At 34.6% G+C, this 26362-nt stretch overlaps 1 protein-coding gene across 4 annotated transcripts in view; it reads left to right on the top strand.

Moving 5' to 3' along the window:
• Positions 1 to 17304, top strand: part of LOC149785787 (uncharacterized) — a 30998-nt gene extending 13694 nt beyond the window's left edge. For 2 of the 4 annotated variants that reach the window (XM_089979706.1, XM_089979705.1), the window contains exons 5-7: positions 553 to 830; positions 2749 to 2863; positions 8332 to 17304. In XM_089979706.1, coding sequence (XP_089835832.1) covers positions 553 to 830; positions 2749 to 2863; positions 8332 to 8456 — 518 coding nt within the window. In that variant the 3' untranslated portion in view covers positions 8457 to 17304. The remainder of the gene's footprint in view (positions 1 to 552; positions 831 to 2748; positions 2864 to 8331) is intronic. The other 2 variants (XR_016425450.1, XM_089979707.1) reach the window with 2 other exon arrangements.
• Positions 17305 to 26362: the final 9058 nt, after the last annotated feature.

Below are 26362 nucleotides of genomic sequence, written 5' to 3'. Positions count from 1 at the left end.
AATTGGGTAAATGTAGGTACATGTATAGGAACCAAATTGGGAATTTTTGGGGATAAAAGCAGGAAAAGTCTTTGTTAGGAAGGTAAGCATGTCACGTTTTAATGCTGTAATATGGTTATTAAACAGTTATAATGTGGGCTAATGTGTTACACAATGTCATGCAATCCATTGTGGCAAAATTGTCAACTTCCCATATAAAAACAAGTACCCACAATGAATACATGTTTATTTTTATTGGTTGTTTTTCCTTTTAGGCTTAGAATTACATAGCAGGAATAAATATTGTTATTTTATTTATATGGATTTTTAACCTCGCTATGTCCATCAGGAATTTTATGGTTGACATTGGTTGACATACTCAAAACATTGAGGATATCACAGGAATGGATTGGGACATCAGTGTAGAGCACCTATTTCTAAAGAGGTCTTGTGGTTTTTAGTACAGTATCTGTTTGGCTGTGATTGTTTCTATCAGGAAAGGGACTTGAATACTTCTTTTTCTCATTTGTCGAGGTTGAGAGTCATGTTATAAATTATCTCTATTTTTTTCAGAAAACCTTGAACTGATAGAGCAGGGCAGGGCAGGGCAAGTGAAAGAGGAGTCCAAACCAGTCATCCCTGAGTCCACAGCCCCACATGTGATCCCAACCAGTACAGCCACAACCAGCACTCCATGTAAAAACATCATAATCAAAACAGAGCCAAATACAGTCATTGTGAAGGTGGATCCTGATCAAGACCAGGAAGTGGATGTTGAGGATTTGAAAGACATTGATATGATGGACTCAGGATTGAGTCTTGATCCTTCGTTGTCCGATCTAGCACTGCAGGTATATGGTGGAGCTGGGATTGAGTCCTAATCCTTTATTATCTGAGCTATCTCTACTATCTATACTATAAGTTGTGTGAAACTGCAGACAACAAAAGTTCTGATCTGTCGAGGCATAATGCACATGCTGATTACTCCTGCAGTTGGACTCATACATGAGTGTAAACAGTATTTGTTTCAAATCACCTGTTGTGACTTGTGGAATGGTTTAATATGCTTTCCATACATGGGGCGAGGGGACACATTTTATCATTTTCTTGATTTATTTAAGTTTGATAAAGCTTTCCACATTACTTAGTTTCTCATGTACAGTGTAATGTTTGCCATGTTGTCATTCAGTTTTGTGTATGAATACATCTTCATTTGAACATTACTCTCCTAGCAAAAGGATCATTTTTGTTACCTAAATTTTATTGTAAATACATTTTTAATCAAAGGATGAATGCAGCATCTTTTGGCCACAGCACAGGACAGTGTGACTTGCCCTGTGATCAGTGGAATATACCTAAATTATGATTAGCCAGCATTTTGTATTATTTGCAAGAGAAGTAACGGTACGGCAGGATTGTATGTTGGACAGGTCATTCATATTATTTGCAAGAGAAGGGATAGTAGGACAGGATTGTATGTAGGATGCAATGTAGCATGATTTCTGCAACATCATAGTCTCCTTGCTCTCCACATTGTAAAAAGAGTTATTTGCAGTTCTATATAAATTATGTAAGCAGTTTTCATGTAATGCACAGAAGTCTGGAAAAATCAATGTAGCAGTCACTGACACAATTCCACTTTATCCTGATTCACTTGGGATCATCCTGAATTTTGTTTTTTAAAAATTCTTATTTTCCAATTTGTTTCCCCCACAATTCTGATTTTTAAAACGGTAAAAAATATTCACAATGACCTTCTTTAGAGAGCAAAAGTGATGTGGAAATTCTTTGAGGTATGCACTGGTCATACGATGAAAATCTGTCATTTTCCATTGTCATCTTCTATGCAGATATTCTGTGTGTTAATTGAATTGACACTAAATATCAGTATCATGTGTTTTTTATGTTGAGTAAATAGCATAATAGTGGATATGTCAGTTCCTTTAAGTTTTTGTAATATATTGTCGCAAACACTGATCCTTTTTTTCCTTCCAAATCCTTTTTAAAAAAATTCTTAGGCATCTTGATTTTCAGCCCACTCAAGGTGGCAGGTCTGCTGCCTTGTGACAATGGAAAAACAACCCAAACATCCTAATTTTTTGTTCTACTGGTTATAGACCAGAAGAGATCATGGGCTGGCCTGTTGTCTCTCATCAACATCCATCCATCTGTTAGCATATTCCAAAACTACTAGAAGGATTAAAATTAAACTTGACACATATTCATCTCATGGTTTAATTGGTCCTAAATGAGACTATTGCTGTTTTCAGCATGGCAGTCTTCCTGTCACTACTATGGATGATGATCTTGACATTCACTTTTCACCACAAATCTTGTTCTAAATGAAAATGGTGCCAGTTGTACATCCAATATGGCTGCCATTATTATCATGGAAATCTTCCTGTAACTACTATGGATGATGATCTGGACATACACTTTTCATCACAAATCTTGTTCTAAATGAAAATGGTGCACAAATGGCATCATATATGTTCACTACAGCAACTAATTTGAAAGTACTGTTATTGCTGAAGAATTTCAAAGAGGTTTCAACACTTGTCAGTTAAAAGGAAGAAATGGTCTTGAATTCTTTAAAATTCTTTTAGCCCATTTGAGTGTCAGTTCATTCAAGAGAATTTTGTTTTCATCTTATATTTTCAGGAGCTTACATTCCAGAAGAATTGATTTAATGTTGCATACTAATGTGTTCAGAATTTGTCTATTTAAGAGCAAAATCAAATCTGATAATTGTTTTCTTTTCTTCTTCAGAATGGTTTATGGGATGATGATTTGAACTCTGAGCTAGGATTAACGACGAGCCAGTCGTTGGGTGGATCAATCAATAGCACCCTCTCTTTGTCGATGCCGTCCACACATGTAAATGGTAATAGACATCATGAGCTGATTTTATCAGCGCTTAAAGATAGAAATGTTGACCCTAAGGTATAGGCTATTTTCAAATTACCCTGTCAAGTTCACTAACATTCACCTTGTTCAGTTCTTCCCCTGCACATGTGGACCTGTGGCAAGAAAGGTTCAAAGACATCTATTGACTCTGTCTATTAGTCTCGCAGATTGACTGATGCCATATTTTTCTGCCCATTAAGGCAGTTTCAAAGCAAGTGGATGTAACACCAACTATTTGACATACTTTCCACTCAAGATTTCTTTGGCTACACATTACAGGAAATACAGCCAGTGGCCTTGTCTGTTTTTGCTTGTCTATATTTATCACACCTTTCTCTTGTTAGATGTTTAGGTAATGATCAGAAATACTGTTGTTCAACAAACATACTTTTAAGCTGACAAAAAGAGTTGAAGTAGGTTTACCCAAATTGTTGGATTGGGGGCTGTTGGGGGCATTCATTAACTTAAACATTTTCATCCCACACACATCAGAAGCTGAATTTCATATATAAGCAGAAAGTATACCAACATAACATTATTGCAGTATGAAATAGCAGAGGGAAATGTATGATGCAATTATTCTTTTTAAGATATTTAATTTATGGTCATTGTGGACTGAATTTCTTCTGTAAAAAGATATAATTATGAGAACTCAATGGTTTATAAAATGAATAAATTCATGTGGTCAGCCAGATAATTGCAGATAGAAAAATAAATTTTTCCACACATTTTCGATAGGAAATTGAGCAGATATTTGGTCAAAAAATATTGTGTCAAACATATGCTTTGAAATATTGGAATTTCTGGATAATTTACTACACTCTTCCTCTTGATTTTTTTATTTGGTTTGTGTACATATTACAGTAAATCTGACTTAACTATCTTTTCTAAATTTCTTGATTTATAAGTATATATTGAGCAGTGTTATAAGTATGTATTGAGCAGTGTTATAAGTATGTATTGAGCAGTGTTATAAGTATGTATTGAGCAGTGTTATAAGTATGTATTGAGCAGTGTTATAAGTATGTATTGAGCAGTGTTATAAGTATGTATTGAGCAGTGTTATAAGTATGTATTGAGCAGTGTTATAAGTATGTATTGAGCAGTGTTATAAGTATGTATTGAGCAGTATTCTTTACTAAACAACAAAGCAGAGAAAGGTGTCTTGCATGTTGTACATACATGGGCAAAAGAAGTCCACGCAAATATATTTTGCTGGGGACAGCTTGGCTGACAAAACATTGTACTAGTCAAGCAGTGTGATTATTTTTAAAATTGCTGTGGTTGGTGGAAGGGTCTTGCATGAGCCAGTTAGGAGGCTTAATTGACAAAGTATGCTAATATCAAATTTAAATAGTCTTGGGAAATCTTTGTATGCTTGAGCCTTTATTGCCATGGGTATAACAGATTTTCATGGTTACTTTTTAGTCACATAACAGTTTAAGCAAAGAAAAAATTGTGTATTGACTGAGTTTTTGTAATAAGAGATATTATTAAATGTTCTATTAAATTTGCATTGATCAGTACATATAAAACTGGGTTTAGGTGCAGAATTTTGAAAGCAATCCATGTGAATGAAGTTGCTTTTGTACAGAAATTTAGAGTGGACAAAATGCAGTTTTCAGTTAAGTATCGACTTATTTTAGTCAAAGGATTTGACTACCATTTCTTCATCAGTACAGTTGTTATTGTCATTTGTTGCACCTGAAAATCTAATCTACATTTTGCATTTGTAAAGGTGTTAATTTGCTGTCTTGGATAGTATTATGTATGTGATACCACCTCAGTGTAATACATTTGGAGACAAGTTTTTTTTCAAATTTGTTTTATTTTCATTGATTTCATAAAACAGAATTGGCAATCACAGTACACCTTTCCCCACAGTATAAGCATCATATATGTGCAAGTAAGAACATGGCCTATATTGAATTCATAATTTAGTGGATTTTGTGGTTTGGTATGAACCATGAATCCAACAAAAAATTACCTTTCTGTTGAAGGAACAGGACATCATAGCCAAATCAATAAATTTAAAAGTTTATAAAAACATTGTTTTTTCTGAACCATGAAAATTAATACACACTAAAAGAGATTAATTCGTTTTATATTAAACACACTTTCCCCAGTTTTACATTATACTCATCTCGCATACTTTCTCCAGTAATTTTGTTAGATTGGTGTCACACAGATCATGACATTAACGATTGCTCAATTGCCCAAGACAAGTGAAAATATGGTCCAGGCAAGTGAAAGCTAAATGAGCTTGTCTGACAAGGGAAAATAATTTTTGGGGGCTACTGATAAAGAAATTTGAAGAAAAACATTTGTAGACATTATAACTAAAACGATGCAATAGAGTGAATTCTTATTCCACACAATCATAGCTGCCAGGTGTTCCATTTTTCACGTATTTGTCTCCTATTTTGGACCTGACAATGGGTATACGTTTTTTTATGTGCTAGCTATTTTGCCCTTGTACACTTCATATTATACTTGTGGCTGAAATATTACATTTATTTTACTGAAAATAAATGCCTACTAAATTCATTGCTAATAAAAGTTTGTTTTATGTATGATATAGAAGCATAAAATATGTCTGCCACATTAGTCTTGTAAAATCTTTCTTATGTAAGATTAGTGATGCAGACCTGCAAAATTTTGGTGTATTCATGTGAAAATAGCTTCATTATTCTTTGTCAAGCCACTTTTTGTGACAGTGAGGCTGATGTAACTTTTTACTTGTGATGAACACTCAATTGAAAAGTCAAATGATGTAAGGGTTTTCTTGTTTAAAAAAGTAGGAGAGTACAAAGAAAGAAAAACAATGGTGAATTCGATCAACGCTTGCAGCTCATGTCAGAATTGAAAGGGATGAATAAGTAGTAAGATTTTGATGGAGATAATTGATTGTCTGGGATAACAGATTTTTGTTTAGTGACTATAATTTAATGCTTTCTTCCTGAATTTCTTGTGCAGGAAGTCACCTTCTGGCACCAGCAGCAGCATTTTGACAGATTAAAGAGATCTTGCTTAATGTTCCTAGTATAGATTGATTCTCATCATACTTGGCATGAATCTTTCTTAAAATAATTCATTTTATTTTACCACATGTTTACTGATTTGTGTGACCTTAGTGTAAACTATAGTATTGTAAAATTGTCAGGTTGTGGCTAAAAAGAAACCCATTTGTCTATAGTTCCTAAATGCCGTGATCTAACTTTTTGATACTTGGGACAAATCATAATGAAGACAATTAAGTCCATGTCATGTTTGTTCAACCTTTTGACCTTGATACCAAGGTCACATGGGTTTGACATGCAGGCCAAAATATTATGCTTTTTGTTTATTTTTGTCAACATAATAACAAGAAATATTTGTTATTTTTAAAATAATTTTGAATCCAATATAGTCTGTTTCTGTTTTGATGTTATTTTGATTTAGATTTGAAAAATTTCCAGCTAGATTCTATGATCTTTTTTGTATTCAAGTGTGACTAATTTTAACTGTGAATATTATGAATTAAAACATGTATTGATCAGTTTTTCTTCTACTGTAGCTATTCTAATGTTTCGGGGCACTGCGATTTCAAAAATAGGGTTGGGGGCAACAATGAATACCATACATCACTGTTCCACTGAAAATGCATGTAAATTAAGCTGTTTTGATTTTTCTAACAGTTGGGTTACTTGTGTACTGTTTTGATTATTTGGACATGCCATTAACGTAGGAATTCTTTTTTTTTTTTTTTGTTGGATGAAGGGGTGGGTGTGGAAGGCATTTATTAGCAGGGTAATTGTGTTATAATAGTTATGGTATTGATTTCTGTTCATTTTGCCCCAAGACAGGTATGGGCAAGTCATGTTTTGGTCAGCACCTTACTGGGTTTATGAAAATCAATAGTCTTATTTTGAACGTCACCATCACTTTCATTTAAATTAAAGTGGTGCAATGATTAGCAGTAATTAGGCAAATAAAGGCATTTTTCAGTGACAAAATTGCTAATTGTGTACTTGGAAAAGCTGGGCTTGGTAGGCCTTCACCATGTTATTTTAAGACCTGTGCATTCACCTTTTTCATCCATATTTTGCATGAAAAAAATAGCAAAATCGGAAATATGACTTTCAAGTTAAAATTTCAAAAAGTTTATATATCAAGTTAGTATGAAAATAGGTGAAAGAAGTATGTAAATAATGCAAAAGCAGCTCACCATAGTTTTGTATTAAATAGAAAGGAGTGATTGCAGGAATGGCATTTCTTGCCACATAAAATTTTAGCAGCATAAAGAGACGAGGCTAGAAAAATGGCTAGTTTTATTGTTCTTTTCAAGTATGAAATGTTTGACAGTGGCAAACACTCCTTGCTTGTGATTTTGTGCTGAAGTGATGAACGGACAGTGTGTGAAGTTGAAAAGTGCCTGATGTGAAATGAATAAGCAAAGTCCCTGATCCACATATATCATACATGTAGCTTGACACTGAATTTGATACTGTTTTAGTTCAACACCAATAATTACTAATAAATTATTTTCCATTGTTTGTTTAAAATATTGTAAATATGAGATATTCACTTTGATAAATCGGTTACAATTTGGAATAATGATGTGTTGGTAACCGAATGTTACTAATGGTGTGCACTTGTCAGAAATACCAAAAGATGACATGAAATAATGAAAAATGTCCCTGAAAATACTGTAAATCATTGTGGGTGGGTGCATTGGTCTTTATTTTTATGTTGTAAGAAGAACAGTGACAAATCCATGTTGGATTATATAAGGTGTTTCTGTTGTGATGCATTTAATTTGAAAACTTAATGGTCTTGCAACCTAATGTGATAACCATTGCAACTGTCTGAATTGGCCATCATATTTGTGCCAAACTCCATGGAACTTGACAGTAATTTGAGGGTCTGATGTCATCTGAGGAATTTCTGTTGAAAGATCTGACCACAACACATTGGTGTACATTTTGTACATGTACCAGTATTTCTCAAGTCTCGATACCGTTGGTTGAAGGGTCCTTTTGGCAATATGGTCACAATATTTCTGGATCAAATCCTGTTTGGAGGACTTGTTGATCCACATGGAATTGTACAACCCTATGTACTGTGGCTATTTTTATTTTTATGCCTGATGCCAAATACTGGTAAGTGTGTAAACGGTATTCAGGTATGTTCTGGACAGATCTGTATGTGGCACAATTTCTCATTTTAATCAACATGTGATATCAGACCCTAACCTTGTCCGTCATTATCAACACTGGGGGTGGGGGGGATTTATCGGGCTAATGGTTATCAGTATGGAAAATACTTAAATTTAAGGTTTGCACAGTTAGTTTCCAAACTGGAATAACGGTTTTTGATAAGAATTTTGAAAATTACTAGTATTTGCTTATCTTTTGTATACTGTAATTTTGGTATAATGTATTTTATAATTATTTTATATTACAGGTACCAGTCTTTATCATGGAAATTTAACTTACAGCACTGGTACCCAGGTCATCCATAGCCCCCATGCAACACCCACAAAGATCTACCCACCCACTCCATCCAGAGCACTGTCTGCTGTCAACTAGAACCAGCATCATACCAGTCTGGACAAATCTCTGACTCCATGCTGAACCTGTTCATGTACAGTTGTTGGATAGTCCATATCATTAGCAATCTTACAACCTTGCTTCTGTCTTTCACACTGTCACAAATTATGATATGGTAAATGAGAGCAGAGTTGGAAGATATGTCCTGGAAGTCATAAAATGTCAAGCTTGAGTTTGACCAGTCATAAACAGCATTGCATTTGAAAGGTCTTTTGTGATTGGCCAAGTGTGGACATAAACAGCCTTGCATTTGAAAGGTCTTTTATGATTGGCCAATGGTGGAAATTCAGTTTCTTGAGCTTTCATGATCTCCAGGTCAGGTTGTAATCTGGTTGTATTGTAGGTGTTTTCACTATCATCTGGCATTTGGTTTACTGAATTCATGTACAGTACGCATTTTCTGATCGTCTGATATCAATTAACTTGGCATATCATGGTGTTAGAATTATGATGAGTTAGAAAACAAAAATGATTACCAGCATTATATTTTAATTTTTTTTATGCCTATTGTCAAATTACGCAAGACGGTTCTTTTCTGGCAGTGTGAACTGATAGCTAGTAAACAAATAATTTTCTGCATTTCTGATTTTGACCCATCCAAATGTTTGTGATAAAGTCATAGTAAAAGTGTAATTATGCAAAAATAAATTATGGATAACTTTTTACTATGCAGTGTTACTAAGATTGCAACAGTTGATGTTATATACCGAGTTGATAGTGGAGGTGTCTACTTTACAGTATTCTAGCAGTTATTGTTACAATGTAACATTGGTGCATTTGTGTTTCAGTTAAGGTCACTACTTTAACAAATAATGAGAATGTGGTACTAGGTACCGTTGGTTTTATTTTTGTTTTGTTTTCTTCACTGTGTCATTTTGTATGAAATAATCAGATCTTTTTGTGCTGTGCACAGCACAGGTTTTTTTAAAGATGTTTTTTTAAAAAAATGTTTTGCTTATCTTGCAAGCAACACTGTTCACTCTTCAGATGATTATTGTGATCCAAAGGCAGCTGGTTTTTATCATTTTTGTGGGAATTTATTTCTTCATTTAACAACTTTTGCAAGATCACTTTTGTACCAATATATGAACCAAGGTGTTCATTCCTGTAGTTTCTCCTTGCCCTGTCTTGACAAAAAGATGGCATAGTGATCACTGTGGCATCTATGTGTGTGTGTCTGTCTGTCTGTGGCATCTATGTGTGTGTATCTGTGTGCCTGTGGCATCTGTGTGTGTGTATCTGTCTGTGTGGCATCTATGTGTGTGTATCTGTGTGCCTGTAGCATCTATGTGTGTGTATCTGTGTGCCTGTGGCATCTATGTGTGTGTATCTGTCTGCCTGTGGCATCTCTGTGTGTGTATCTGTCTGCCTGTGGCATCTATGTGTGTGTATCTGTCTGCCTGTGGCAACTATGTGTGTGTATCTGTCTGCCTGTGGCATCTATGTGTGTGTATCTGTCTGTGTGGTATCTGTGTGTGTATCTGTCCACACTCAAGATTAGGATAATATATTTAGTAGTTACGATGTGATTTTAAAACTTCTTTCATGGTAGTTGTGACTAAATGCAAGGAAAGACAAGCATTTTATCCAGGTATTTAAAAAGCTGCTTGTTTTACAATTTGGTTTTGTGTATTCATTTCAAAATATCAAACTTTTTTTAACATTGCTCTTTACATTATTGGCAGCGAGGTCAAATCAAAGTGGCATGAGTTTAGACTGAGATTTTGCCAGCTGTCTTTCCATGCTTTAAATTAAATCTTGGAATTTTATTAGAATGAACATAATTACTCTTTATGTGCTTGAGATGCCATGTTGTTAACTTTTGTCGGTAAATAATATCATCAGTTTCAGTTCAAATTGAAAATCAGTTTTGACATTGGTGAGGTGAATGCTTTTGGAAACTATGACGATATTGTTATTTCATGTTGATACAGAGATCATATCGTATCCTTGGTTGATATACTCCACATTTATCACTGACACATACAGCATGAAATTGGTTTTGATTATTTTTCTGCCCATATACTTATCATTAATTACTAGCATTAAACATTAGAAATCGAGATCATATCTTTTTTCATGTATCAATGATACAGACTTTGTCAATTATCATTCTCAATCTATTTACTGTCATGATTGCACCTTGAAGGTGATAGTGTTCAAAACATTGTAAACATGTGCAATTTAGTTTTTATTTAGCTCATGGTATGTAATATACTTCTAATAAAATTTAAATTAAAGGCAGCAAATTGAAAGGCAGCATTCCTTAAAAACTTGCCAAAGATAAATAGATCTAAGGGTTGTACATTTTTTTGCATGACATTGCCTTTTCACAGCCTACTACAGTTGAAATTAGGTTTTTAAGTAAATTGGTACGGTCCAAACTGATACACTTTATACTGATACTTTATAAAGCTGGTTACAAATTATTTTGATCTCAAAGAATGTCTTTGAAATATGAAAATGAATGGATGTTTTGTTCTTCTATGCTCAAATGTACAAATCACTTTCTTTTTCTGTATATTTGTAATTGTGTTAGACCTTTGTAAGAGGTATGGTTCCAGAGTTATCTTTTATTTTGTTAAAGCTGTAGAATTTGCCGTTAATCAGACAAGGAACAAATGTTCAGATAGAGGAAAGTATTGTAATCTGCTGCTTAATGTGTTCATGAGTAAGGTACTAGTTCTTCTGTAATTGTAAATATTTTAGCAAGAAATATAAAAATGGAAGTTTTATTAGTTTGTCAGTTGATCTCATTCAGTGAAAATGGCATGGTGTTTATTGCTGTTTTATTGTATGTGCATATGTGTGTGTTTAAATCTTGTAAGTATTTCTTCATATTACCAGGTATTTACCCAGAAAACATTCTTAATAGCAGTAAAAGATGAAATATGTCCTATCCTGTTGATCACAAACAAGTCATATTTTCCCCACTGTTGGAAATAAAATTATACTGGTGCTCAAAAAATCGATGGTTGTGGGCCAGGCAGTCTGTCTGATGGTTCTTATTGGTTCCTTTTTCTGAGATGTGATACTGGAACTGATCTTTTTTCTGCAATGGATAGCTTGAGGCTGATTTATGGCAAGTCATGATTGTATGAAGATTTCACTGGGTCTTGTGTACTTTTGTTGACTTTGTAATTATCTTTCATCAACCTCTTGCAAATAGTCAAATAGCATGTTACAAATTTTCATTATTTAATAAGAAACAGAAGTTGTAACCTTGTTCTTGTATGTCCTGTTTCTCCTGGAGATTATATCGTTACAATAGGGATTAGTAAAAAGTGACATTGATGGTATTATAATGTAATGATTGCCATTTTAACTGTGCATTAAGCATTGATTTTTACAAAAGTGACTACCAATAGGATGGATGGTCTCGTTAGATCTAGCTGAGATTTGTTTGAGAAGAGGAGGGAAATAATTACTAAAAACCGGTATCACTGGACTGTTTCTTCAGAGAAGTTAACAAAATGTGTGCATTTAATAATGTGTCCTGTTGTCAGAAATGTAAAATTTGAGATATTATAAGGGGGTCGGGTCATAAAACAACTTCTTATGAATGGAAAATTTTAATCTTTTACCTGGCTACATAGGAATGTTCCTTGATTCCAGCAAGGGCATTAGAGAGACCCTCCATACATTGGTTGTTGAGATGAATTGTAATACACTTGATGGGGGTGAATAAATAAAAGTATTTATTTTAAATAAAATATTTTTATTATAACATTGTCATTATCAATTGTACTGTGTACATGATAGCTAAAAATGAAATATATTTGATATGTGTAGTGGTGAGTTTAGACCCAGATATTTACATTTCTTAGTAATCATTTTGATATGTTCATATTTTTCAACAAAATCTTTGTACAACAGTGTAAACCAGATCAATACATTTGATTACTTGCAGTTGGGGTTTAGCCTCATTCCTTAAAAATAATTGGCATAGATCCAGATCTGTATGTGCATTGTACAATGGTTAATCATGGTCTGTTCTGTTTTGCACTAGGGATGGACCTTTTACTGAATACTCACCCTTGCAGTTTAATTTAAATTCAGTTGGAGGTAAGGAAATGCGAGTATGACAGATGGACACTGGATTTGTTAAATCCAGTAATCATGACAATGTTCTAGTAATACAGAACATGCTAGAAAAGTATATCTTTGGTTTTTCTTTTAATCGAATAAATTTCACAGAACTTAACGAATATTTGTAGAGAGAGCAAGAAATTCTGTCATGTAGTTTTCAGATGATTATAACAGGATAAAAACATTTTTAAATCCAAATGAACTACTGACTTGGCATGCAATTGCTGCTTTAGCCTAGAATAAGTTCATCTATTTTATGGTTAATGCTATGAATTTTTAATATAATGCCTTATTTTTATACTTTGTTCACATTATTGTACAGTACTCACTATATTGATGTTCATAGGAGCCACAAATGTGGACCACATTATACCCACCTTATAAACGTGGTCCAGCTCGTTTATCTTTTGGAGATTTATGCTTGATTGTAAAATTTATTTGCCCGAAACTTGCAAAAGGAAGATCTCATTTCTTCATATGGCATATTTTTTGCTCAATTTTTTATTTATGGCTAGCACATTTTTGTTTGTGATTTTGTAAATAAGCAGTTTCAATTATCAGATATCAGTTGGAGTAAAAGTAGTACATGTTTCGTTGAGTTTGTGCTTGTAGGAAAGATGTAACTGCCACTGTCGTGATTGCAGCTTCAGTGATGATTACAGAATTGTCAATAGTTGGTCAAAAGTTCATAAATGGGCTTGTGACTTCTTTACCACTCCATTTGGTTTAGTGTTTTACTGCACATCAACACTTTCAGTGTTATATCATACTGAGATAAAGTGACTTGCCCATCGTCATACAACTGTAGCCAAATTGGGCTGAACCCCCAAAGGTGACTATTCATTTTGAGATGTGCCCCCCCCCCCCTTTTTTTTTTTTCTTTTTCTTCAGTATAATTGAATTATGTGTATCCTTTGTTTGAATGTATTATTGTGATAAAACAGTTAGGAAACGATAAATAGTCCTCACCTCAGAGCCTTCTTTATTTATCTGTGTACAGCATGTGTCTTGATCTGCTGTTGCTTGATGTGTTGGCAGATCTGGATCTTTGTATCATGTGATTTAAATTGAAATATCACAGACCTTGATTTGCCTGTACATTTTACAATGACAGATTTAGCCTCTAGGTCATAAAACTTTGAGATTGAGTTTAGACTTTTATTGAATCAAAAGTGATTTTAACAAAAGTCGTTTTTGATTGACTGAAAAAAATATCAAGCTCAGAAGTAGTTTTATGAACTCCAGCTTAGGATCTGTTCTGTTCACGGTTACGTGTATTATACATCAGTTACTACAACACTTCATGACCTTGGTGAAGAGCTTCACATGTTACTGGCATTGCAATAACAATTTGTGTGACATTACTGTTGCACCAGTTGGTGTTGTAAGTGTTACCTAATCTGCTTAGTTTTAACATTATACATTGTATTCAGTCGTACATTCCATTGTTATCTGGTTAGATTGGGGGCCAAATTTAAATTGATTTATTATAGCATTATAAATCAGATGTAAGGCCATAATAAATTTTATATTGTGTTCTCAATCCTGCCTTTTGGTCATGTGACTGGATACAATTAAAAGATTAAAACTAGTGCTTTGCGCAGATGAAATTTGGGTCAGGTGTGAAAAATTACTTTGCTGTAAACGATAACTTAAGGCATTTGTAACAAGATTTGAATTTTTTTATTCATGATTACAATCAAGACAGGTGTAAAATAATATTTTTCAACAAAGTTATATTTACATTTTTTACAGAGTTGCTAAACTTTACGAAATTGTAATTTTGTGTTTTAGGACAACAAAAAATGTGGTCACACCAATAGCCTTTATGTATTTTGACCAGACTGCAGAATTCCATTGTGAAATTTATTTTAGAACCAATCAGGAAGGGAAAGTTATAATTAATGATACTGAGTCAAGCAGCTGAAAGTGTTCAATAGATCTCCATTGACTGGAGTATAAACTGGATATATTTATTTAACATGATATATATGTAGTTTTTAACCTTGTATATATTAGTGCATTTTAGTGGTTATTTATTATAAGTGTTCTTATTTCTGTGTACATTGTAGTATATATATAGATGCTGGCTTTCAATCATGACCTAAACCATTATTGTGTTCATCCGTTTTATAATTTATGTATTACTTTAGCTTGCAATACACTGCCATATTTTTGTAGCAAGTCTTCCATTCACTGAAGTAGATTTTCAGGTACTTCCTGTGTTTTATGCTCTTCTATCAGATTTTCAGGCATTTTAAGTCCCCAAGCCATGCACTTTTATATGGAGATGTGTTTTAGTGAGTACCACCAGAAGTAGGCCACTGTGACCTAATTTTAATGATCCAGTGACTTTGGATAAGTTTTGCATTTATGTCAGTTTCTCTGGCATTTGCTTGAACAAGATGTTGTTCATTGTGCTTTTGCATATTGGCAAATTACACATCATCTTTCTAAAAGTTGTCACATTGACCTGTATTTGTGCTTCAATGAATTTGGTTAGGTTTTGCATTTGTCTGATTTTCAGGCATTATTGGTCAGTCATGCATCTTGGTATGCAGATAAGGATTGCTCAATACAAAACCATCTAACAAAAGAGGGTCAGTGTGACATAATTCATGCTGAGGCGATTTTGGTTAAATGTTAAATTTTGATCAATGATTCTGTTATTATTAGCCAGAAAAACGTGCAGCTTTGTGGATCAGTGTTGGTGTGTACAGTACCATCCAACCAAAATGTGACCTGTATTTAATGCTGTATTGAATAAAGTTTTGCATGTTTGTTTGTCATAAGTATCACTGTGACCTACATTTCACATTGTAATGACTGGTTTAGTTTTTAACTCAATTTCTTGGAAATTTTTGATTATGGATAATAAGTATGTTGTAAAGAGTTTAATGGGAATCTTGGCTATAATGCACTGATGTTCTGAAGGTGTAATGATTAGTTCTTTGGTTTGGTTTTGACAAAACTATAAACATTATTTGCTCTATAATGCAGAAGGAATGGGAGCTAACTTGCCTTTCTTAGGGATACATGTAGGCAGCCTTTCTAGGCTAGTCCATGCAGGTATCAAAAGTATGACCCTTGAATAAGATTTCCAGTGCTCAAACTCTAAAAATGATAAAGGTGAAAATTGCTAAATGTAACAATCTAGTCCCTTAAATGGAAGTTACAGATTTTAAAATTGTTTCAAAGGCATATTGATACAACTTTTTATGGATGAGTCTAGGTCACTGTAATTTATATTTCTCACAATTCTGACTGATTAAGCTCTCCATTTATGTCATGAATTGGATTAATTTGGTTTAATTATAAAAACTCAAAATCCTTTGAGCATTTGTATTATTTTGGTCAAATTTGTTTTCAATATCAATTTTCTTCCCTCCTCCACCAACCCAATTAACTGAAGATTCAGTTTATTGTCCTGGAGAAAGTGAATTTAAACAGTTGGAATAATATTGAGTATTGTTACTTTTAACCATCCTTTTAACATTTCTTTTATTTCCATTTTAATTGTCATTATTAATGTCATTAGCTGTAGTTTAGTTGTATTGTGAATTCACCGTTTCACGTTGTAGAAATTTGGTTTAACAGATGCTTAAAACTTCAGATTTCAAGACCAATAAAAGCTCTTTTTAAGAATGCCAAGAACAAGTTCATCAGTATCTTGGGTTACCGTATACATTTGCTTGCAAGTTGAGGCTAACTGCAAATATCAGTCCTGATCTGTTGGTACATAATGTGCTGGCTGATCTGGGTTAGTGCAATTTGCAGTAGGATTTGACTTGGGAGCAGGTATATAAGGTAAGAAAAAGTTGGTGGCCCTTGTCTTACAGAATGACTGGATTAAACTGGTGCTTTCCTTGTTGAAAAACATCTGTACTCATGAATTCAACTGCAAACAACATTAAATCCTGATCTGGTATCTGATAATGCACTAGGTGATCAGGGTCTATGCTCTACTGATTATTCCTAATTATATATATGTAGCTCTGCTGGTGCATTATACAATGGCAGGTCTGGGTCTGTCTAGTTTTGGACTTACAAGAGAGTACATACTGTATTTGTAATCCATTTTAAAATATTGTTCTTTATTTTCAGTTCATACTTAATGAAGGAATACCATGCAATTTTTGTCCCAAAATAAGAAACAAGGAAAAAAAACATGATCCAAAAAAGTATTGGATGTGTTTTTTAACACTTGTGCGTGAGATTTTGGGGTTAAATTTTCAAACCACACAGTAGGTGATTAAATGAATGCCATTCATTCATGCTTGTCCACAGTGATGATACTGTCCACAATGATGATATAGAATGGTGTTCAACAGAGAAATTTCTATTTCAAACCTCTGGTTACATGACCTGGAATGATCATCTGATTTGCAGTAGAGTTGATTGCAAGAAATCGTCAGTCTAAAGATGACATTATTGTGTGGCTCTTGTACTTTTCATGTCAGTGTGTTGCATTGAAGAGCTTGTTTTTAGTACTCATTCATCACTGTCTTTGTGTTTTGATTTTTTAATTGTTGTTTGACAACTAAACCTGAGTATTTCTTGTATTATATGGTCTGTATTAAACAGGTACATGTATGGAGAAAGACATGCATCCCTTTTGAAGGAAATATTTCATCATGGATCAGGAATCGTACGGATTGCAAAAATAAGAATCTTTTGTTATTGTGAGGAAAAAAAGTGTTTTTGTCATATTTTTGATAAATTTGTATATAAATCTGAATGTCTTTGATAATTCCTTGAAAATCTAATATTGATAAGTACAAGTCTTGCCGCAAGCCACCTGTCCTGTCTTTCCTTTCTCACTCATCAATTTTCCCAACAATCTTCACGCTCTCACGTCTTCACTGGGGTTGTAATAATACAGCAGTATTTTAGCATCAGAAATGTAACTAATATTGTGAAAATCCATTTTATCATGTATGCACTGACACATAAAAGAGGACAAAATTATGCAATTTATTGATTGATCTAGTTTTTAATTATCTTTAAAGCTTAATTAATAATTATAATGAAATTTTCAAATCATGATAGTGACCTACACTTTACATCTATTCAGTGTTTAAAAAAAACAGTTGTGCAGAATTGTGATTTACAATGTAAAGCTTGCATGGCATGAAAATCGGTTCCGGATATAAATTGGAAGCTCTGTATCGTGATAAATATTGAAGCAATAATACATTGGATGGGTACCAGGATCGTAACATGCAAAGCCTTAAAAATAGCTGTGCAGTGTAGGACTTAGGTGTGCACAATAGTTAAAACTTCCCAAATTCTAGCTTTGTTGGTCATAGCACACAACGTATGGTATTTGTTAGAAGTGCTTAGAAGACTGATTTGCAACAGTATTTGTTTTCATTACTTTTGCATTATACTGGTACTTGGGTAATTTACTTCCAGAGTAATCTTATGAATGTTATGAAAAGCATGTTTTCATTTTCACTGCAAATTAATTCCAAAAATGTGTATACTTTTTTAAACACAATGGTTGTATTTGCCATTAATTTTAAATATAAACAAAACAATGTTTATTAACCATGACACATCAGGTATGCAAACATGGTGACCTAATGTGAAGTTGGCAATGATACTCCATCAAAATCCCAAATCTGGAAAATTTTTGGATTAAATAATAATATCAAAATTCAATTATTTACTCGTATTTCTTTTAAGAACCATAAATCGTCCAAGATTGTCAGAAGAACAGTTTTTTATTTGAATTGTACATAATTTACCTAGTCCACAATATTTTCTTGTTTGCCGAGTTACTGTGTTTGTGTTATGTTTACTGGTTCTCTTTGATAAATATCTTGGCCTGGGTGTTGACTTCCCACTGTCTATTAACTCATTACCCCATGAAATTCTTTTAATTTTCACCTGTAATTGGGATAGGAAACTCATTTTGGGGTTACTTCTGAATGAATACAAACACATCTATTCCCAAGAGATTTTCATGTAAACGGAGGTCTTGGTCTAGAAAAGAGGTTTTTGATTGGCTATTTTGGCTAAAAGGGTGACTTGCATTGAAATTTTGGAGAAATAATTGGTCTTTATAAATAAAATAATGATATGTTGGAAGGTACTATAACAAAACTCAAACATATCAAGGAAGCTTCATATTCAACAAGTATTGGAAGTGAGCCCTGTCTTTGGACCTTACATTTGTCACGTATGGCATGATGTAACACTCAAACCGCAGTCTTGTTAGATAAACTGTACTTTGGCAGAAAACCATATCAGAAAAATTGAAATCTTCCCTAAAACTAAAGTTATCATTGGGTACCCAAAGCGGATATGCACTGTCCCATCCATGCATCCAGCAGTAAACTAATTATATGCTCATTTTCATCTCTTAACTTTACATTGTCAGAATCGTGCAATATTTTATGATATTGAACACTTTCATATTGCATGCACGTGCACGACATGTATCCAATCGTAGTAGAGTGTGTTGGGAATTTCTTTGTAAACAAATCATATACACTTGTGTAGTAGACACTTGACATTTTGGTTGATTAAATTTGTGAATGAACTAAAGCAGCTGTTTTGAGAACTATCATATACCATGTTTCAGATTTAGGTTAGCGAAGACACTAGTCAAGTCATAAAATTGCTGGGATGCCTACAAATAGCATGCAAGTGACAAAGCATAAATGTCTTTAGCTGGTAATAAGAATGGCAAAAAATATACCTAATTTAATATAATTTAATTTCCTCAAAATGTACTTTCATAGTTCTGCAAATCTGAATTACATGAGCTATGTCATGGGTTCTAAAGCTTGATTACATGTACATTTTGAAATTGTACAGTATTTTCGACTTCATTCCAAGTGCAATAACATTCTCCTTACATGCATCAGTTATCTACTTTTGGATGGTAGTGTAGTACAACTCCGGATTCAATAGGAATTTTTTTTTTAAAGATAAAACTATATGTTAGCATTAATTCATGTAATGTCTACCAGTACTTTACCACAGTTTAGCAATGGTTCTTGTGCACTCATGGCCAGTGGTCCAAAACTTAAAAGTATGAAAACATTTCAAGTGGTCGTTTTATTTTAAATCAACCTTAAATCACAATTTTGATTGTATTGGCTTGGCACTTACAGTAGGTTATAACTACTAGATAAGTAAGTGGATCTTTGTTCTGCTAATATTTGAATGAATAAATAAGTTGTGATCTGGTCTCTTTAGAGAAAGAAGACTATTGCAATAAAATCACAAACATCTGTTGAAAATATGATACATCAGAAAATGCTTTGATTTGTTCCTTTTTGCCCTTTAGAATGTGGTTTATAACAATTACTAATCAGCATGGAAAATTAAAAATAATTGGTGTGGTAAATTAAAGTTGTGACTATGATCTACATGATGACTGTGTAACCCCACTTTTTTTCTCTACCGCATCCTCTTCTTCACCTATCTACCAAATTGCTTGACAGAACAACAAATTGAGCTGTCAGTCCCTTTCACTGTTTAAAATGGGGTCATGGAATTCAGCTGTGTCCTATTCACCAATCTGTTTGTTTGTATAATACCATATTAAATGTAATGTCTACTCTTTTTTGCTAAAGAAATTGAGGGATGGTGGTGGTGGTGGTAAATTTTATGTTAATATTACATTAAGAGCATTCCAACATTGTCATAGAGAGTCACACATCACATCAGAAGAGTTGTCTCCCTTTGATATTGCCGGGAGCTCTCATCTTTTGAGGTGCATTCTCCCAATATAATCTCACTTAAAAAAGTATATATAATATCAGTTTTGGCACAGATATAACCCACAAAATTAAATAGTGAGGCACCAGACAAACATGATGATAGTTGCATGAATTTTTTATCCTTTTTAGGCAGGTGTTTGCAGCCACTTACTTTCCTTACGCCATATTGCAATCAATGACACATCCACTTATTAGTATGACATGTAGATATTACATAGAATATGGTGATTAAAGAATTGTCTTCAACAAAAACAATTTTTTAGTGTAAAACAGCATTACCTGTCAGTGTGATATTATATATACAGATACTATTTAACAGGCTTATTTTGTAACACTGCACACATTTACACACATGAAACAAGACTAAAAAATTAATTACTGACAAAAAATGACATTCTTCTGTTTTGTGAGTGTTATTAGAACAGTAGAGATATCCTGAACACCTATGATTGAAGACAATTATGACTAATATAGTCTACATACCAAATATAAAAATTGCGACATACATATTATGCATAAATAGGTTTGACATATTTTGTATAAATACTAAAGCAATGCATGGTATGACTATCCTAAAGTTAATACTCTCAACCTTTCACCTTCTGCACTGTTTTCATTGGTTGTGCAATACATTGCTGCCTTCCTTAACCATCTACCAAAGAGATGGGATGATTAAGTTTTCTAAAGGGTAAAGGGCAGTTATAAATTTTGTGGTACATGTATCTAAAGGGCAGTTATAAAGTTAGTGGTATCTAACTCAGTAAGATGACTTTAGAAACCATCCCTTCTGCCAGCAATGGTGTCCTCTCGTTAAAGGTTACTACAGTTGATCTGTGCATGTACAAAAATCATGATAGGTGGTCTTTCAAAATATTGGTCCTCAAAGCAGTTTTTAACGTATGACATTAAGTATTCCTGATGCTTGCTGAGGCATTAGAATGGAATCAGTTTTACATCCATATACTGCAAAATTGTGAGATTTTTGCTTTTGATAATTTATTAGGAATTTTGTAGGTATCAGACATTTGAAAATTGCAAACTTAAAAATATGCTTCTTGAAAAATGTCCATCAAAATAATTGTGCATGCTTTGTAATTTAAATTTTAAATCATTAAACCTGCACAAAAATAAACGTGAAGAAAAAAATGAAAATCACATCATACATGAACAAAAATACCCTTAATGGCACATTAGACCTCTCTAATAGATAACTGACGTGTAGAATCGATTTTTTTATTTCAGTCATTGTGACATTGAATATTGACATTTTTACCCCAACATTGGCAGACTTCTTCCTTAGCTTAAGTGTAAGCCAGCCAATAAATTTTGTCCATGTTAAGTAGAACTAATGTAACAGTTACTGTTCAGAAACCATTTTATTCCTCTTTCAGTGACCTTTGACATTTCACACACAACATCTGTAGGGTTCTTCATTACTCCAAGTGCAAGCCCTCCATAAAGCTTGGCAACTTGAGATAGTGGACAATTTGACTAGTGGTGTGGAAATTAAGTTGGTCACAAACAGACAAATGGACAGACAATGTCATAAGATACTATGCTCCACATGATGGTGGGCATATAAAAAAACACTTAAGGATACCACATTTGTGGTCACACCAGCAAATAAAAATTGAAAAATGATAACCAGAATTATGCTATTATGAATAGATTTGATACAGACTAGTATACAAACAGTAATTCTGATTTACATTGGCTCCACTAATAGAACTAGACAAAAGCAGAAATAGACCAGATATGAAAGGTACAAGATGGAGGAAAGGTCACAATAATTGTATGAACAGAGAAAGAAGAATGTGGATTGTATTTATCTGTACAGACAACGACTGTCGCATTTTTAAAAGTATAGGAGTTGAGGTTATAATCAAAGATATAAATATTTGCTAAAGTTTTGTAAAAATGGATATGGAAACAAAATCTTTGTCTCACAGTCTAGATAATGGCATCCAGTACATATCGGCATCATATTTTCCCCCAGCGCCTGCATGAAATATTAACTTCCAGATTACTGAAATGAACTTTTATTTATGAGGTACAGCTTTGAAGGATCTGACAACTGCTCTAAGAACTAATTATAATAATGAACAACAACAAATGTCTGCCATAAATAAAATGTTTGTAGAGGCATAACTCCACCTATTTACCTACTAATAAAAATATAATATACAAAATGATGATATCCAAGAAATAAATCAGTTTGCAATACTTCATTTAGTTTATATCAAATAGCATATCAGATATACTCACTTAAAAGTCCAACTGCAAAAAAAAATTGGACCCTCGACTGCCATTGCCTAATGCACTGGTAGATGTTTGTTCTACTGATGACATCTAACAAACTGCATAGACCCAGATCTGCCAACTGATGCCCCCAGTGACTGAATGGTATAAGGTGCTTGCCTTTATAGATCACAGTCATCTCACCTGTCTGTCGGGGTTCGAGTCTTTGTTCTGCCAACATGGATATATGAGAAAGCTTGCCAGCAGCTTATTGTGGGGCAGTTGTTCTTCCCAGGATCTCCCTCCACCATATTAACTGGCCAACATGTATAGCCTATCTAGTTTTGAAAATATGCAGTAAACCCACAAAACAAAATAAACTATGGTAGATCTGCCGGTGCATGATATGACTGCTGATCAGGGCCTAATGCAATTTGCAGTTGGACTCGATTTATGAATCTATACAGTACATCAACAAAATACACTGCATACATGTATAGAGATATACAAAGAACACAACATAAACATTTACATGGTGTGACACCATACAATAACACAGGTTTCTCACAATAAGAGGTTTGCTCAGGTTTCCCTCAACAAAAAGACACAAAGATACCAGAATGAAAATAATAAATTGTATTATCTTCATTTAAAGTCTTATTTGAGAGATATTGAAAGGTGGCTATGAGATTTTTTTTTGCAAGGAGATTTGACTTCATTAACAGGTGGTTTATTTTAGCTTAAAATGGCAAATCTTTATATGTTCTTGAGCGAAAAGTTATCTGTTTTGATGGGAAAAGGGGGTTTGACTTCTTCCATCCCACAACTGCCTTTAAATCCACCACTGATATTTAATTTCTTTGATTTGTTGACTCATATTGAACAGCACAGAATTATATAAATGATTATTATTAGATTCTGTACTGAGGGAATAGGAGTAAAACTTCCTTGCCCACAGACACACCATGACAGCTGACTTGAGGTGACCCAGACATGATTTGAAACCCAGGCCTTTGGCTTGTGAGCCAAGCACACCACCACTAAGCCTGCAACTCTCTGATTTTAGTGACAAAAATAATGTTAAAACACTTCTTTTTGTGGGGCACCAATTTTCATGAAAATGATGTTTTTTATTATAATTCCATCCTTCATAACTTACAAGTCTGACTATACCATCAGCTCATGTGGTATACTCTTGCCCTTTGACCCAGATCCAGACTATGTTTGGGCCACCAAACAAGAGTGGAAGGAGGGAATTTTTCATTAGTCACAGGTAAGTATAACATTATACAAATTAGTTTTAACTCGCCCCTCCAAAAACCCTACATTTAAATAGCTTAATACATTATCTCTCACTTGCTGAATTTGCCAGTTCTGAGGGAGACTGATTGCCTTAAAAAAAACTGGTATGGGAAATTAATATACTAACCGTCATGGTAGGGTTTCCACTACTGTAATTAGTTGGCAGCAGATTGGGTCACTTTTTGTGCCAAAACTATTGGACCCAAGGAAATAATGCCTTTGCTCAGGTATGCCAAAGACTGGTGGTACAAGGAGGAGAAAGTAGTAAGTGACTGCCAAATGGCAGCTCTCATAACATCAGTAGCCCTGACTTCACTGGCTTCAATTCTCATGAACCAAAAGTCTGTCTCAGTAAGGGATTTATAAGTTTCCTGACAATGAGAACCAGCAATCTGGAAATGGTGGATGCCGATATATCAGTGGAGCCCTTAATAGCTAGGAAGAGACACATTCTACCATCTCTTTGTGTGTGGCCAAATGGAATTGGTAATGCTTTATCTGGGCACCAAAATCCATCATGATATCCCCAGCACAGATATGACTGAGACAGGGATTTCTAGAGAGAATAGAGCTACTGATGGAAGGTGGCTTTTCACCAAAAAGACCTGGTTGATCAGACAGAAACAGACTCATCGTTACCACTGAACCATCAACAACCTTTTCTCATAAAGAAAACATACAACTTGCTCATTCTTCTTGCAGACACTAATGAGAGCAGGAAAACAGTTCAAACAGGAAGAGAAGAAAGTCTGTAACTGCACTCAGAGTCGGACAGCATGGATTAATATGCATCACTCACAAAAAATTATCCACTCTGCATCTTGGATATAGACCATCTCCTGGCCTGGATGACACAGTTAACAACCTTGCTCAAAAACTTTACCTGGCTAAAAACACTGCCCTCATTTCCAAATTGTTTATGTGAAGGGCAGCTACTTCACGGGACTATGAACCCTAAATAATTACACCAATTGGCTCCAAGTGAGTGAGCATTCCATCCTGAATTGGATGCATCTCTATACATATAGGAGTGAGGTTCGAGAGCAGGCATTGGGACTCTACAGGCCCACCAACTCAAATGGTGATGAAATTCTGACCCCAGATGAATCTCAGCTGACAGGATCCCTATGTGGTTTCCATTTTCCCAAATGAGAAACTGGAGAGGACTCAAGAACAATCTTCCTAGGGAAACAAGATCTGCCACAGAGTTCAAGGTCCCCAGGAAGGATGGATATTGGCGAGTCAACAATGATGTCTTGACTTGAAACTCCACCAAAAGGGTCCTGATTTATCATCCCTGTCTAGAACTCTCAATGATGGTGAGGAAATTTATTCTCATGGAAACAAAATCCTGATATGGGGCTACCTCTGATTAGTCTAAGTTCAGAACTAGGTCACTGTGAACAAGCAGTTGGACAGATCTTGCAAGATGGACTCTTTTAGGCCATTGTGCATCAACCTGTCATCAATATACTGGAGAATGGAGAATCCCCAGAACCCTCAAAGTGGGCAGTTAGCAACTTTCCTGCAGAGCTGAAGCAACTTCCATAAAGGCACTAAGGGCACTGACAAAGCATTTCTTGAATGATTTGGCATTTACCCCCAGCAAGGACTGTTTCCTTCTTTACAAGTCTGATTGGGGCTACCAAAAAAGAAGACTGGCATGTGAGGCAATGTAGACAAAAATGCAAAAACCTTTAAGTGTACAATATCTGGACTTGAAAGTAAGCCCAGGTCTCCATCAAAGATCCAACTTATGATGCCCCAGTATCCATTTGGGTGGGCTTATAAAGTCAAGCCGGAGAGTGATCCCAGGAAAGAGACTAGGGAGTAGGGGTACCCTCATACAGCAACAACTCATTGGGAGTCATGGTCTTGTCCCTACTAGCAGGAATTTTAGAAGGAGAGGAAATACTTCTTACCCCCCCCAGGGGTATCCATGTCCTGCAACTACTCTTGGAGTGTAGCACAACTACCCTTACTTACAGACATTTGGGAGCAATCAGAATGATTCTCATCCTTCCTTGATTATCTGGTGGGAAAGGACAGCCCCCCTCCTTTTGTTTGGCTCCACATTAATAGATGTACATCTGTGACCTCCCACACCTAAACTGATGACCAGTCACTGGTCAATGACCATCAGGTGATGATAATCCGGCAGATGAGCAATCTGATCTCTGTTGCCTACATTGAGTCACTGACCTGGACAGATTGCTACAACTCTTCCAGGGCATTATGTCTCTCTACCCATGAGAAAAATCCGATATGCTCCTAGAATCAAGGAATGCCTACCCTGATAGAGTTCAGGAGCACTACATCTCTTCTTAAGAGACAAAGCCCATAGGCTCCTGGAATCATGAAGTCCCTACGCTGATAGAATTCCATGACTCTTCAAGAGCATTATGTCTCTTAAATTCACAGGAGAAATACCCCATGCTCCTGGGATCAAGAAATGATTTGTCACATACCCTCCTGGGACTGAGGAGTTATATTCAAGTCCTGTAGGAACCAAATATCCCA

This window comes from Sinohyriopsis cumingii, chromosome 13 (assembly GCF_028554795.1).
Source record: "Sinohyriopsis cumingii isolate HCF-2022 chromosome 13, ASM2855479v2, whole genome shotgun sequence".
In the NCBI taxonomy this organism is placed as follows: Eukaryota; Metazoa; Mollusca; class Bivalvia; order Unionida; family Unionidae; genus Sinohyriopsis; species Sinohyriopsis cumingii.
This window is presented reverse-complemented; position numbering and strand designations above follow the sequence as displayed.